General features: G+C 39.9%; 1 protein-coding gene across 8 annotated transcripts in view; it reads right to left on the reverse strand.

The window, feature by feature from the left end:
• The window catches only part of BBX (BBX high mobility group box domain containing), a 284,858-nt gene that overhangs the window by 42,131 nt on the left and 226,776 nt on the right, over positions 1–15,951 (reverse strand). For all 8 annotated transcript variants that reach the window (XM_057545012.1, XM_007187142.3, XM_007187145.3 and 5 more), the window contains one exon: positions 9,099–9,179. In XM_057545012.1, the coding sequence (XP_057400995.1) occupies positions 9,099–9,179 (81 nt within the window). The remainder of the gene's footprint in view (positions 1–9,098; positions 9,180–15,951) is intronic.

The raw sequence follows: 15,951 nt of genomic DNA on the forward strand, positions 1-15,951 counted from the left end.
TGGAGGGATTATTTTTTGTGTCCCTGAGTTCAGGGAGGCTGTCATTTTCAGTTCAGGTATGACCACACCTTAGGTTCAGGGTTTGTTATTGGGTAGTGGCTTTAAACACACAATAAATCTGTGCTGCACCAAGCTTTTATCTCTTTAAAGACATTTAAAAATGTATTCCTTTCTACAAATGTTAAGATATTGATTCATTTCTTTAATGTGTCCTGCTTTAAAAGACTGAGTGAAATGGCCAGTGAAAAATAATTAATCGTGCACTAGATGACAAGTAATACCACAGAAGAAGATGCCCTTAACTGGTACAAAGAAATGGGTAAGTAGTTCCAAAATGTACCATATTATTTCACTCTTAATTATATTTTGTCTTTGTCTGTTATAAAGGAGCCAGCTAGATTAAAAACAAGGCAGTATGCAAACAGACCCACTGACATTAATCAAGAAGTTTCCATTTCTAAATTTCTGCTTTTTAGTACAAAACAAATGTTTTGCAGCCAAGGTGTGTTTACAATCATTTTGTACTGGCCTATTATCTGCCAAAACAGTGTAGACATAACCCTAGGATGGCATTTCGTGGTGTTTTTCCAAGAATGTGCATGTCTCCCATAATTAAATAGAACCAGAATGTTTTTGCCATAAAAATATACTGGCTGATGGTTTCAGAGAATAAAGAATAGCATCACTGCTAAGATAATTCAATTTTCTTTATTATAAAAGATAACTGGTCACAGAACAGTGGTCTAAGTGTCTCTCAGCACTAAAATCTGTGCATATTAAGTAGCTTACTGTTTGGTTTGCTGAAACAATTAGGCCAGGTGAAATGGTGGTTTAAATGTTTATTCACTATTTCTTCAGAAACTATACCATTTCTGAAGAAGACACTAGATGGAGTGGGGATGGCCTTTGCTCCAAAAGGCCATTTACTGAAGTCTCCCCAAAAGGTGTTAAAGGAAGTCATTAGGTGCATTCCTATATTTCAGTTCCTACAAAAGGAAGTTGGTGCAATTGGAAATAAAATGAAAAGTTTTAGAATAGGAGTTTTCTAAAAATGACTTGCAACTCAGCACAAAAAGGAAAGAAACACACCACTTTCAAACAAAAGGTCCCCTCTAATATATCGTTAAGTGTTAGAATTCAATTTTACGATAAGAGTGCAGGTGAAGCTGAGAACTTGGGAACTACATGTCGAGGTTCTAGGCTTCAGGGGGTTACAGTAGGGTGAAAGGATAATGCACATCAATGATATGAGGACACAACAGAACACTTGACTGGAGTCATACCTCAATCAAATACCACCTATAATTGGTAGTGGGGGGGGTGGGATTGCCTACTTTTTTCAGTATAGTATAGAATTTCTGTAATTTTAACATAACATCTTTTCTTAAAGTGAGACATAATTTTCCATAAGATTTAATTTTTATAGATACTAGAATAAATTCATCTTTACCTACCCATATGACTTTAATTATAAGGGTTTTTTGCAAATTAGAACGCAAGAAAAACTAGGGTGTTGAGGTCTCTGAAAATGTCTTCATCCTTTTTTTAATAAACAGGGTTAATGACAACTTTTCCAATTCCCTTGGACCCACCATATCTACAATCTTGCTTTTTATATATATGAAGAGTATGTCTAGAGAGATCCAGCATTCTCTTTCTTCAACTTCACCGTAACAGATTATCAGTTTCACAAATTGAGATAAAGAAGAAAAGTACAACACAGACAAATCCAGCAATCCTGGGGTGACTGTTTTTTACCTTTCTTTCTTCTGTGCTCAGAGGAACATGGGTTTCTGCTTTCCAAACTCAACTGTTTACCTAGCTGGCAGTCCCCTCGTGTTGACTCTTTCAGTATTGGATTTCTTCAGTTATCCCTTCCCCCTCTTTCACCTCTGCTTTTCTACTTGTGGGGCCCCCTCTCGGTTCACAAACATCCAGGTTTCCTGAAGTTGGGCTCCAAGACCAGGGTAAACTTCTGGAAGCCGTTCTTTTCCCACACTCAGGTTCAGAGCTGGAGTTGTCTCGGACTCCCCTTTGCTTTACCTCTCACATTGACTCGATCACCAAATCCACCTGAATCCCCTGCAGCCTCCCATGCCCACCGCCAGCTCCCCAGATGCTGGTTCTTGTCTTCCCACACCCAGACGTCCACAGAGGCTTTCCGCTCTGTTCTACACAGCTGCCAAGTGAGTCTCTCCAAGAGCTGCTCTCACCACTGCACACCCCTGCTCCAAATTTTCAACCGCCCTTCATTACTTTCAAGTACAAATTTCTCTGCTTTACGCTAAACACCCTCCCAATTCTGACTTGCAGCTACACTCTACCTTCACCTTCCATATATCTCCTAGCACAGCCCTCCCCTCTGCCCAGCTGATTTACTTGTCATCTACCTATTTCATGTTTGCTTGCCTTTATCTCTTTGCTCTATCTCCCCCATCTCTCCATTGAATTATGCATAAATCACAGTCTCTACTGTGTTTGGATGGTTAGGTATAAAGGGGTGTGGACAAGTGTAAATGGATGTTGGCAATGATTGTTGGACTCAGAGTCGGGGCTCAGTAGGGAAAGGAGAGGATGGTGACATTTGTACAGCAAACATCTCTCTAAGGGGGCAGCCATTTATCAGCTCTGACCAATTGTTCTCATGCAGAAAGGCTGGTCCAGTGTCTCCAGACCCTCTACATTTTCAAGAGAGGTCAGAGTACGCATTTATTTGAAATCTATAATTTTAAAATATTAGCCACTAATTCAAATGTAAAATATAATGCAAGTCAACAAATTGTGGGCCAAAGAAAGCATCTCTTAACAAAATTGGATGTGGCCCAAAGGATGCTAGTTTCAACCTCTGTTCCTCAACAACTCCTTCATCAAGAACCATCTTTCTTCACGATCTCTCCCCTGTGCTGGGTCCCCAGAGCACTCCAGTTGATATTAATTTCTCCGTTTCCTGGTTTTACACGTTCACTTTGGTATCACTCAAGTTGAACTTCCTCATTTCATTGCATGCTTTCCTGTGAAACCACTTGCACCATTAATTTATTTCTTATCCCTTAACTTTTTATATTTTATCTCTTTGCAACTGGAGAATAAGTTCCTGGAGAACAGGAGGCATACACTGTAATTTCCTACAGTCCTCACCGTATCTTCCAAAGTGTATTCACAAACAGGCACTTACTTATTTAAGGGTGTAGGATGTATCTTGGCAGTTTCAAAAGTAGAATCACTTTTAAAAAAGGAAATATCAGCTCCATTTCTTTGACAGCAGTCTTGAACAATCTGTCATCTTATTCAGCCATACACATATGTGTAGGAGTAGGCTGTCTTCCACAGAGACTTCTATAACATGCAAACTCCTATAACAAGTAACTTGCACAGTCTTTTATATTCACCTAAAACAAGGTGACAGAATAGCACAGTGCCGAAGAGCCCCGGCTGTGGAGAGACTGACTGGGTTTCTACGGAGGCTCTAACATTTCTTGTCCACATGACCTCAGGCAAGTCACAAAACCTCTCTGTCCTTTTGTTTCTTACTGTGGAAAAGAGGAATGATAATAGTACTTACCTCAAAGGACAGGTGTGAGAATTCAATGAGTACATATAAAGTACCTAGAAAAGTGCCTAGCACACAGTAGATAATAAATGTCGGTCAGGGCTTCCCTGGTGGTGCAGTGGTTGAGAATCTGCCTGCCAATGCAGGGGACATGGGTTTGAGCCCTGGTCTGGGAAGATCCCACATGCTGCGGAGCAACTAGGCCCGTAAGCCACAAGCCACAATTACTGAGCCTGCGCGTCTGGAGCCTGTGCTCCGCAACAAGAGAGGCCGCGATAATGAGAGGCCCGCGCACCACGATGAAGAGTGGCCCCCACTTGCCGCAACTAGAGAAAGCCCTCGCACAGAAACGAAGATCCAACACAGCCATAAATAAATAAATAAATAAATAAACCCAAAGTTTAAAAAAAAAAAACCTTAAAAATAAATAAATAAATAAATAAATGTCGGTCATTATTATCTTACGTTAGATAATAAAACTTACTTGCAGATAAAAAAATTAGAAGTAAAACAAATAGTAATATTTTTAGGCTTATGCTCCAGCCTCTCATGGCACTCCAAACACCAAAACTGGATCTCGAGGTAAGGTCTTCCTAAACCACTGATCTCAGAAGAAGGCTCACAGGTTATCTCAATGTACATCCATATGCAGGTAGCTTGAACAACCTCGCTGTTAACAGCACGGAGTAGGCCCTCAAAAATACTGTTTGTTAGAATAAATGAATAAACTGCTCCACTTGTTGTACTAGGCAATATTAGTAACAGATATCTTTAAGTGTAGAATTTTCTTTACTAAAATGTACGGATAAAGATGTTTCTGTGTGCTCTCCAACTATAGCAATTATAATACACAATGATCTCCAGGAGGATGCTTTGCTATTCTTTATGTGACCTGACCTAATTAATTTCAAAAGGAAAGGAAACACAATACATTATAGTACCTGTGCCAATGAACTGATTAACTGAACAGTATGAACCTCATGGAGGTTCAAACATAAAGGACTGTATTTTTTACAATTTCCTGACCTCAGCAGCACAATGCCAAATCTCCCTTCCTAGCTGGAGTAGATTCCTGAAAAATACCTGGAACAGATTCCAGAATTTTCAGGTCACTTTCAGCTATTAAAAATCCACCCAATTTAGGGCTTCCCTGGTGGCGCAGTGGTTGAGAGTCTGCCTGCCAATGCAGGGGACACGGGTTTGAGCCCTGGTCTGGGAGAATCCCACATGCCGCGGAGCAACTGGGCCTGTGAGCCACAGCTGCTGAGCCTGCGCGTCTGGAGCCTGTGCTCCGCAACGGGGGAGGCCGCGACAGTGAGAGGCCCGCACACCGCGATGAAGAGTGGCCCCCGCTTGCCGCAACTAGAGAGAGCCCTCGCACAGAAACGAAGACCCAACACAGCCAAAAATAAATAAATAAATAAATTTATTTAAAAAAAAAAAAAACACCCAATTTAAAATGCCAATCAAATGCCTGAAGCAGACCCTTCCACCAGAGCATCTCCTGGCTTGGGGTGCTGGGAAATGGGGAGCGGTCCTTGCAATGCCCAAACTGAGAGTGCAGGCCAATCCAAGTCTCCTTCTATCTGTTGCCAGCCTCCTCCAATTTTCTTTTTGCCTGCTGAAGTGGGTGTAGGGCACAGCAATAAATATATGCCTACAATATTTCTTGCTTCTCTCCAAGAGAAGAGTTTTCTTGCAAGCAACAAATCCTGTCTTTGGGAGGGCTCCTCATTCACTCCTTCTCCCATGTCCACCCACCAGAATGGAGCTGGGAAGGATGAATGGTTAGTTCTGGGGCTGGTTCCTGGCCCTTCCTTCATAAGACATATAGCCTCTGGTTGAGAGGACAGAGGAAGGAATGGTACAGGTAAAACCAACTGTGCATGGTTATGTCTTTGTCTGTTCCTGCTAACTCCACATAAGACTGAATGACCTTGACAGAGATGCCAAGGACAGAGACAATATACAAAATATTTAACAAGCAGGGGTGCTAAGCGATCAGAAAGGATGTGGTCTCAGGGCTAGAACAGGGTGCTGCAGGCCCCTTGCTGTGCTGTCCAGTCGCTAGAAGGATAGGGGAGACCTGGGATGCTAGCAGAGTTACTGCAAAGGTACTCATGGGGTAGGATCCCAGTCTTTTTACCAACAATAGGAAGTATTTTGTATTTTAGTACCAGGACAGCTGTCCTGGTGCAAACAAGCTGAACATCACTCCTGTTTGTGGGAGTTCCTCAGAGTGTCCTCAAGTGAGAGATGTGATGGTCCCAGGCCTGCCCTCTCCCCACGACCATTCCGTGGCCTCTTGCCTGATCAAGCTGAACTACCTTCTACTTGTTTACTTGGCCCCTGGAAAACTCATGCATCTTTGCAATGCCAAGACAGTGCATCAGGCTATTCTAAGTCTCTCCCTGCTGCTGACTTCCTCCAGTTCTCTTTTGGCCTTGTCAGAGAGGTGAAGGGCACCGCAGTAAATCAACGTCTAAAACATTGCTTACTTCTCGCCAAAACATGAGAAGACACTTCTTGCAGTACGACCCCTAGTCTTTAACAGGGGTTCTCTCAGAGCTGTCTTCACTCTGCTTGACAGAGGCCAGGGGTGAAGAAGGGAAAGAAGCACTGCCTGCTTTCCTCCACAGGACAAGGAGAAAAGCCACAATATTCCAGATGACTGCCAAGCCCATGATAGCCCCACCCATGGGGTTAGGGTGGGGACGTGAGGGGAAACCCCTGGAGTGGTAGAAGGGATGACAGCTGGAAAAGGCTGTCTCTTTATAAATCCCAAGAGAAGAATCTAGCCCAAACTGAAGGTGGCTTGTTGATTGCTTTCCCTTTATTTTTATTTATTTATTTATTTATTTATTTATTTTTGGCTGTGCTGGGTCTTCGGTTCGTGCGAGGGCTTTCTCTAGTTGCGGCAAGTGGGGGCCACTCTTCATCGCGGTGCGGGGACCGCTCTTCATCGCGGTGCGCGGGCCTTTCACTATTGCGGCCCCTCCCGTTGCGGGGCACAGGCTCCAGACGCGCAGGCTCAGCAGCTGTGGCTCACGGGTCCAGCTGCTCCGTGGCATGTGGGATCTTCCCAGACCAGGGCTCGAACCCGTGTCTCCTGCATTAGCAGGCAGATTCTCAACCACTGCGCCACCAGGGAAGCCCTGCTTTCCCTTTAGAATGAGTAAATTTAAAGCTGTTCCTTAGGATATCAGACAACGGCATCAATTCTGGGCCACAGGAAAAATCCTCCTCAATATCCTGTCATACATATTTAAAGAGGTACCCAAAATAATTAAATATTATACTTTGTTCAAGAAAAAATGAACATCAAATACACAAGGAATAAAAAATAACTGAGGAAGCATATTTCTACTGGTGATTATTTAGAGATGCTGATTAATCCATTGTGCACATATTTATGTTTAATTATAAACTGGGAAGGCTTTAGGATGTTATTCTAAAACACACTCTATTAGCATTATGGCATCATATTCATGTGGTACAAATAATAATGTGAGAAGATTTTCTTGGTAAATTATTTTTTACCAACCCTGTTCCATCAAAAGCATATTATTTTTACTTGGATGTTATAAGAAACTAAGTCTGAGTATAAGCTGATTTGCTATAATTGGAATAGGCTTATTGCAGTCATTTTACCCCTTTAAATTATGATACCAGCATTGAAACATCTGTTAAACCATAGCATCTGTTTTATATTTGGGATGCATCCTTACAAATTTGAAGAGTGTTCTTTTTAATGAGCTCTGATTTAATGGGGAATCCATTTTTTTGTGACTGTTATGCCAAAGAAAGAAAACGAGAAGACAGATTCATTGCTCTAGCACCCCGCCCACAGCAAAGCACCTCTAAGGTCCATACATTTCTAATACAAAACTATTTAATAAACAAATATTCACACTGAAAGCTAGTGTGTTTTATAAATCAGTGTTGTTTAATATTTAAAGGACCATATGGATATGTCTGTATATATGTACATACCCCATCCCCCTGGAAACGCAGAAAGGACCATATTCATCTTCTTTAAGAAAAATTATCACTTCTTTCAAATAAATTATCTTGACAATCTATACAGTCTTAAAGATACTGGACAAATTTATGACCTCATACTCTCCCTGTTTACTAAGACACGTTTACAACTCTAAAGGCACACTCATTGCCAGATCTTTATCATTTTAGCTCTATCAGAAACAGTACTCTGCCACTGACTTACCCAGTTCTTTTAAAAACTATTCCCTGTGGCATTCCTAATTTTTCTAGTCATTCGTAGCCCTCTATTTGAGTCTGAATTTCTCTTATACAAGAAGCATGTCAGCTTCATGTCAGACAAAAATGGATTAGTTTGTCCCACTATTTACATACTTTACTGTTTCAGGCCTTTTTATTTTTATATTCCTAATTTGGATCTGGCTGGACTTTAAAAGCTTAATTTAAAGATATTTAGGGGGAATTCCCTGACGGTCCAGTAGTTAGGACTCAGCACTTTCACTGCCGGGGCCCGGGTTCGATCCCTGGTTGAGGAACTATGATCCCGCAAGCCACGAGGTGTGGCCAAAAAAATAAAATAAAACTTAAAAAAAAATAAAGATATTTAAAACTGCTAAATTTTTATGATACAAGTTACCATAAAATTTAGAAAATGACAGGTTGTCCCATGAAGTTCAATAAACTCAAAGAATTTATAAAAGAACCATATCACAAAAAAACTCAGAAGGAACTCATTGGAAGGAAGCCAGAAAAAAGAGAGAAAAGGAAGTTTAATATAGAGATTTTGGGTCACTCATTTTGTACCTCCTGATTTGTCTCACCAAAAGAGAAAACTGCTACAACAGTGTCCTGGCGCTAAAGCCATTTCTCGCACAAGTCCCAGTAGGGCAGATCAGTCCAGCTTGGTGGAGGAAGCCTTGTTGCCACCTGTCCCAGCAATGACCACTCCCGGCATCTTCTCCCCCCCACCATCCCCCGCCAAGTGAGGGCTCTGTCCTCCTTAGGCTTTACAAAAGCATCTTTCCTACTTTGCCAAAGGAGTAGTAGCATTTTACACCCACGTCACATCAAATGTACAACTGATAGATGCTATAAAACCAGACTTTAGAACACATCCTTTGAGTTCTTCACTGAAAACAACCCGCAAGTTAAAACATCAACCACCTAGTTTAACGGTAGTGCTTTCTAGGGATTTATAGATATCACAGGAGAACCAGAGAAGAGGAAAATGACCTAGGCCATTCTTCTCGGTTTAGGATGTACTTACTTAACCAATCTGAAAGAGATGAAAACTGACCTTATTTTAAAATACTACCTGTGAAAAAGATTTTGCAATTTCCCTGGGTAACCTTTTTCAATGCTTAATGACTTTTCGTAGCAAAAGTCCACTTCCTTAAGTTAAAGGTTAATCCTCTCATTGTTGAAAATTAGATACAACACACTTTATGGTCACAGGTGAGATGGTACAGTTTAGGGAACACCGTTACGATTAACTTTATTGTGACTTCGATCACTGCAGATCTTATCACAACATATTCTTAGAACTTGCCTCTGCCAGTTGAAAGAGTGCAGACTTTCCACAGCGTTTTACAGGTTCAGCACCGCCCAACTGTGAAGTGTTCGAAGAAATCTATATTGAAAACAATTCACATAAAGAATATTAACTGTGGTATCAGAATTTTCGCTCCCCATTCACACACATTCAGGAACTTTCCTTAGTTTAATGAGAACGTCGTTGCTCCCAAGTATCAAATAACTTTAAATGTGTTACGCTTGGGATTATAATTTTGAAACCAATTTTAGTAAATAGCCTCAAAAATAGTAACAAAAAAACAGGGGTGGCTTGGGTGGTTGTTGGATGACAAGAGTATTATTATATTGAGTATTCCAGGCCCTAAATTTAACTCTACAACCTTAAAACAAGTTATGCATTTCTATTTCCATATAAATACCAACTCAGCAACTTGCCACATAAAAAAGAGATTTAATGTCATTTTATATTTACCAAAAAGCAATTAGTTAATTTTTTGTTGAAATATATTTGGAATCACCGTGAAAAGACAGCCAACAAGCCAGTCAACAAAAGTTTTTTTGAGAATCCAATATAAATGTGCTAGGCAATATGACAAGAGCTGGTGAAGCTAAAAGTTTTACATAAAACACTGGCACTGGCTCTGAGAGTACGCTCTAAAGTACACAAAGATTGACAGTCAAGACCACAAATCTCAATAAGCCATACAGTTAAGACCTAAGTTGTAGCACATCAACATACACACAACATTACATCGTGACTGCATCCTCTTCTGCAAATTTGGTTCAACAGCAGGCAGGCACTAATAACAATGAACAGCACTGTCCTTTCTCGTTTTTATATGAAAACTTAGTTTTCAATTTCTAGCTTAACTCCATAAAGAATTGAGAAGGGCATACATTCTTAAAGATCTTTACAAAGTATTCTTCTCCTAGAGAAGTTCTGTCATCATTAGAGCAGCTAGCTATGGTCTAAGCTTTTAATATTCTTTGTGATTCTGAATTCTTTCTCAGTTTAAGACAGAGGTATTTCTCAGTTCAGTTTAGGAGACAAACCTACCTTGTGACTATACCCTTACAGGTGACCCCAAGACCCCCAGGGAATTCTATGGCGCTGTCAGCCCCAGAAGAGACTGGGGACTTACTGCTAGAGAAAATTCTCCCTAGAACACCTGCTGAATAAGAGGCAAATATTTAATAAGCTACCTGGGCCACTCAGAAGGGACTAGTTTAGGAAAGTTTTAAGGAATTTTTCTTCCTGGGTACTATCATTTTTAAAAGAGTCCTTTCCTATTTATCCCAATCACTTACTTTTTCTTTAGAAGATCAACTTAGGGGCTGAATCTTTTTGAAGATTTTCCTCTAGCTGAATTTTCTCTGATATAGGCCATTTCTCCTTTTTTAGACAAGGTGAATTCAATTACTAACCTTATCACTAGACTAAGAGAAATAAACACATTTAATATAATCACTGATTCTAGTGACTTGGGGGAAGGAAGTACTGAACATCAATGCCAGTCCCGTGAACCAAGGTTGTATAATAGAAAGGACATGGCTTTTGTGTCAGACAAACATGCCTTCATTACTTCTTGCTGTGTGGACTTAAGCAAATAATTAAGACCTCATCTTCACCTTCAAAACAGAAACAATACCTGCCCCGTATTAATTACTTTTGTGAAGATTAGATGTTATGTTAGTGAAGAGTTCGGCACAGTGCTCAGCCCACATTATGCTCTCAATCAACAGTACAGTTATTAGTAATAAGGATTTATCATTGTTAACACTAATAAATAAACTGTTTTAGGACACTTCCAAAAATTAGTTACAGACTGAAATTAGAACAGAATTAAAAATTGTAATGTCAGAGGAGAATTATTAAATTTAATAATCTATAAAATATTAAATGTGTCACATAATCATACGATACCCTCAAGAGAACAACAAGCTGGGTGACGCTCCCCTAACACTGTTTTCTAGCTCTTCCACTGGCTCCCTCTGCTGTCGCTTTTGCTGCTGCAGGTTTTTGTTCCCTGACGCTGTGTGTGTGTGTGTGTGTGTGTGTGTGTGTGTGTGTGTGTTCACTACCACGAAGCCTGTCAAATGCCTGCACGGCACACCCAGAGGCTCAGCGTCGAACTTCTGACCGCTCGGATGTATTACCTGCCAGCTGAGTTAATGCACAGCTGTTCGAGTCGAGGCTTGAGAATGGTTCCTTGCCTTGCAAAAGAAACCATCACCTAATGTTTAGTGAGAACTATTTTCCTCATCACTTATGGGAGGATTTTTACCTATTTGTAGGTACAGGGCAGTATTTTAAATGCTCAAGGTTGCTGGAAGCCTTATTTTCAAAGGATGTTAGGGGAGAGTCAACATATTTTAGCAGTCCAACATTTCTAGAATCACCTAACAATAAAATTTTCATAGAACAACTTAGCGGTAAGATATACTTTCTAAAAATGTCTTTTGGCTTCTTAATTGGGGGCAGGGGGTTGAATATATGTTAATGTCTGCAGCACTGGGCATAGCTAACCTTTCTTTTGAGAGTCTCCTCTGGATTTCCAATACTGCAGAGTCCTTGTTTTCCTACCTCTCAGGCCACTCCTTGCTGTTGTTCTTTGTTGGCTCTCCTTTCTATAGAGAGCACTTAAATGTTTTCCCTCAGGGTTTTGTCTTAGGGCCCCTCTCTTTTTCTTTACACATTTTCTCTCAGTAATCTCATTTACGCTGATGGCTTCTAATATAAGCATAGCTTGTGTAATGCCAATTTGTTATACCATTGTTCATTTCCCTGTTTGTTTTCTTTTTCTATTTAAGAGACATACACATCCTTTGAAGTAAGAATAATGTAGCTAATACATGTTTTTCAATGACAGGTCAGCTAGTGGTGGGAAGTGTGTGTTATGCTACCCTCCTGGGTAGGGGGCAGTAGTGGGCCATACTGCACAGTATGTTCATGGCTATGCTTTTCATTTTCCTCAAGTTGGATGGTGCTTGCTAATCTGTTAACTCCACTGTAGTCTCTCCTCTGCCTACTGTGGAATGTTCTGATAAACAGGGTGGGTGTTCAAAGTATGTGATGTACAGCAAAAGTGCCAAGAAAAATTATCACCCTGGGTGTTAAAACTGTTAATTTTATAGCTGACTGAGGTGGGGGAGCACACCAAGGAAAGAGGTGGTAAAGATCAAAAGCAAATTAGCTGGAAGGCTTTTGCAATTATGAGGGGTATCATAAACACTGTAGCCTGGGAGGAGATGACTAACAATTGTTGAGTGAATAAATGAATCAGAGAACAAATGAACAATATGAGATGATTGGTCTTCCTTACCGTAAAAGAAATATTAACACTTCCAATAAACCATGTCAGACTTTCACACTGATGAGCTGCAGCTTGAGTATACGGAGTCTGTGTTGAGTGTAATATTCCGTACCATACTGGGCATTCCATCATGAAAATGAATGCATTAAATGTGCACCTATTGCTTATATCCAATTGTGACGATACCTTGGTGAGATTACGGTTGTATTTATATTGGCAAAGTAAAAGCCTTCTAAGGAAAGTTTTAACGTTCGAATCTATTTGTCTAAATTGTCCAGATTAGCTCCCTGTCTTCAAAGTAAATATGCAATTTTTCAACGCAAAGATATACTCTAGGTGTAAGAGTCAGACACACGGCAGAGAAGAGGATATGTAGACCAGGCAAGGCTTCCAGACTTGTTAAATAATGGAAGACAACAGCTCCCTTCTGGCATTACATTTGGTCATTAGTCTTCAGTAAACGAGATCTAAACAGTGACAGATGTGTCACTCTACCTGCAAACAACAAAAAATGCAGATAGGAAACTCACTTTGACCAACTTAATGGATCAGAGCCTGGAAACAGAGTGATGGCTCTTCAGAAGGGCCAAATTGAATCTAGATGAATTATGAGCATCAATACAGAATGGGAGACGGGCTGAAATGCGAGGAAAACAGGCTCTGCACTCTATATTTCTTTCTAGATCTTGTAAAGCAGATGTATCTTTCTCCCTTTAAACATACACATTTATCAGGAACCTACAAACAAAATGTTCTTTATTCAATTTTATGGTTCCACGCAGGTTACTTCAATGGGTTTTTTTTTTTAATTTTATTTATTTATTTATTTATTTATTTATTTATTTATTTATTTATTTTTGGCTGTGCTGGGTCTTCGGTTCGTGCGAGGGCTTTCTCTAGTTGCGGCAAGTGGGGGCCACTCTTCATCGCGGTGCGGGGACCGCTCTTCATCGCGGTGCGCGGGCCTTTCACTATCGCGGCCCCTCCCGTTGCGGGGCACAGGCTCCAGACGCGCAGGCTCAGCAGCTGTGGCTCACGGGCCCAGCTGCTCCGTGGCATGTGGGATCTTCCCAGACCAGGGCTCGAACCCGTGTCTCCTGCATTAGCAGGCAGATTCTCAACCACTGCGCCACCAGGGAAGCCCTTCAATGGGTTTTAAAACTATCAGATTTGGTTAAGAAGGAAAGATATCCTTCTCAGCTTGTGACACGGAGACCCAAGACATAAAAGAAAAAATATTTTCAACTTAAAGAAATGCCCAGGGCTTACTGTTTTTTTAACAACTGCGTTTCTAGGATAATTGTATTACACGATAAATGACCAATAGCTAATGTCTTCCTAGAGTTATGAACACTTGTAAATGAAATTAACACGAATGGGCTCTAAGAATTTTGCAACCCTGATCTTAAAGTGATATTACAAAGCTAAACATTTTTAAAGAGTAAATTGTTTCCTAAATTATACAAACACCTACTTTTCTCTAAGTGCACATAATAGGACTGAGAATCCCTCTGAAAAGGGATGAGGGGTATAAAGTGGCCCATTGGGTAAATTTCTATTATCTGCCCATTCCTTCCTCACTTAACCCTTTCCCTGTAAGGTCCCAGAGATACCAGAAAGTGCCTTGCCAATGCTGATTTAATAACCTGCGGTAAAAATTGCAAACTACAGAGCAGTGATCTCAAACTGCGGTTCCCTAATAGGAAACTTGTTGAAAGTGCAAATTCTCAGGCCCCGCTTCAGACTTAATAAGAAACTTTGGGGGTGGGGTTCAGCAATCTGTGTTTGAAAAAGCCTTTGAGGTGACTCTGGTGTATTTTAAAGTTTGAGCAACTCTGCTATAGACTAATTAGAACAAGAATTTCAAGAGTCTTCGTGTTTTCTCAAAGGTGATGGGTGTTTTATGAAATAATTATAAGAGTTTTAGGGATACAATCACAGTAATTATAGGCTATTCTATTTCTACTGCAATAGATATGCTCATAGCAGATTGTAGTAGATACTTTTATTAGTTCATCTAGTTAGCTATTGTTTAGCTTTGAATAAACCAGCCCAGTACTGGGCTGACAATATGGTCAGATCATAACATGAAAGAGATTGAAACTTCTCTTGAGTCAGCTGAGGAAAGCAACTGGAGGTCACAAATATCCTTAGAGAACCATGTACTGTACTTTTCTTGTATAATCACATATAACATTTACAAGTAAACAACTAAGTATGTAATAATTTAATTTGCTTAGGAATTGTTAGGGCTCTTAATTGTGAACCTATGCAAAATATAACTGGGAAAAATAATATACAGAGTTGAGAAGGGGAACTGTATTTGATTCTAGGGCAGAACATTTTATTTTGGTTTCTCCATCATGCATGCCTTCCTCTGTTAATGATGCCTGAAACAACTCATAATAAGTTTTCAAATTAATTTTTTTAAAGCTTCCTCAAATCTTATAAATGCACAGTCAAAAACCCTCAGAAGACAAGTGCCATTGAGGAGAGGAGTAACATCTGGAAATGTCTCCCTGCACAACTCCTCATAAGTAAGAAGAGGTTCTTCCCCAGAAAAAACTTTCTTTTTGAGGAGTGAGTGTACTAAGCAGTAAGAACAAATTAATTTAAGAGAGGTATGGGATCTCACTCTCCAGAATCACAGGACAGTGGCTGTTACACCATCAAACTGGTTCCTCAGAGCTGCCCAGGGCTTTGAGGCGCCTAATAAATCTGATGGTGATCTCGCTTAAACAAGAACCACACTCTGAGTGGCAATACCTGTTAGAAATGCATCAGCTGAGGTATGTCATACAAACATTTTTAATTAAATTGAAAACTCTTGGTAAATAGTGCATATGTAAATATCAGATGTGTCAAAGACGAGCCACTACGTTCTGATACTCATGCTACAGAGTGTAGAATTTAATCAAAAAGAATACATGGCAAATAAATTGTTTTGAAGGAGCTGTTTCTAAAAGGTTGGATGGGACTGCTCAGGTACCAACATTAAAAATAAATTTATATGCAAGAGGGAAGAGAAATGGGAACATATTGTATATGTATAACAGATTCACTTTGTTATAAAGCAGATGCTAACACACTATTGTAAGGCAATTATACTTCAATAAAGATGTTTGGAAAAAAAAAATAAATAAATAAATTTATAGTCATCATGTCAAAATTCTTTTTACCTTTGAAAAAATTATTAGTATCAAGTAAAAGGATGTCAATGACTAGAGGAAAGCAAGGAAATATTAAACAAAACTATTCCCCAGACAATGAAAAGAAAAGCCTGTTTATCATAATGAAAAATTATGATAAAATCTTAATTTATTCAGATTCATCAAGCAAATTGTTCTTCATGAAATGATACCATTATATGATATTTTTGTTACCAGTTTTATAGAATAGCCCTCAACGAGTAAAGCAAATACTGTGGCAGAGAAGCCTAACAGATAAACAGGCCAGAGGGTTGGATCAAGTCATGGTGGTTGACACAAGTGTCCAAAGAGGAAGCAGCATTTTTTTTTTTTAAATGTAAGCACTAAAAGTAATTTTTTCTCATTT

This window comes from Balaenoptera acutorostrata, chromosome 4 (assembly GCF_949987535.1).
Source record: "Balaenoptera acutorostrata chromosome 4, mBalAcu1.1, whole genome shotgun sequence".
Taxonomy (NCBI): Eukaryota; Metazoa; Chordata; class Mammalia; order Artiodactyla; family Balaenopteridae; genus Balaenoptera; species Balaenoptera acutorostrata.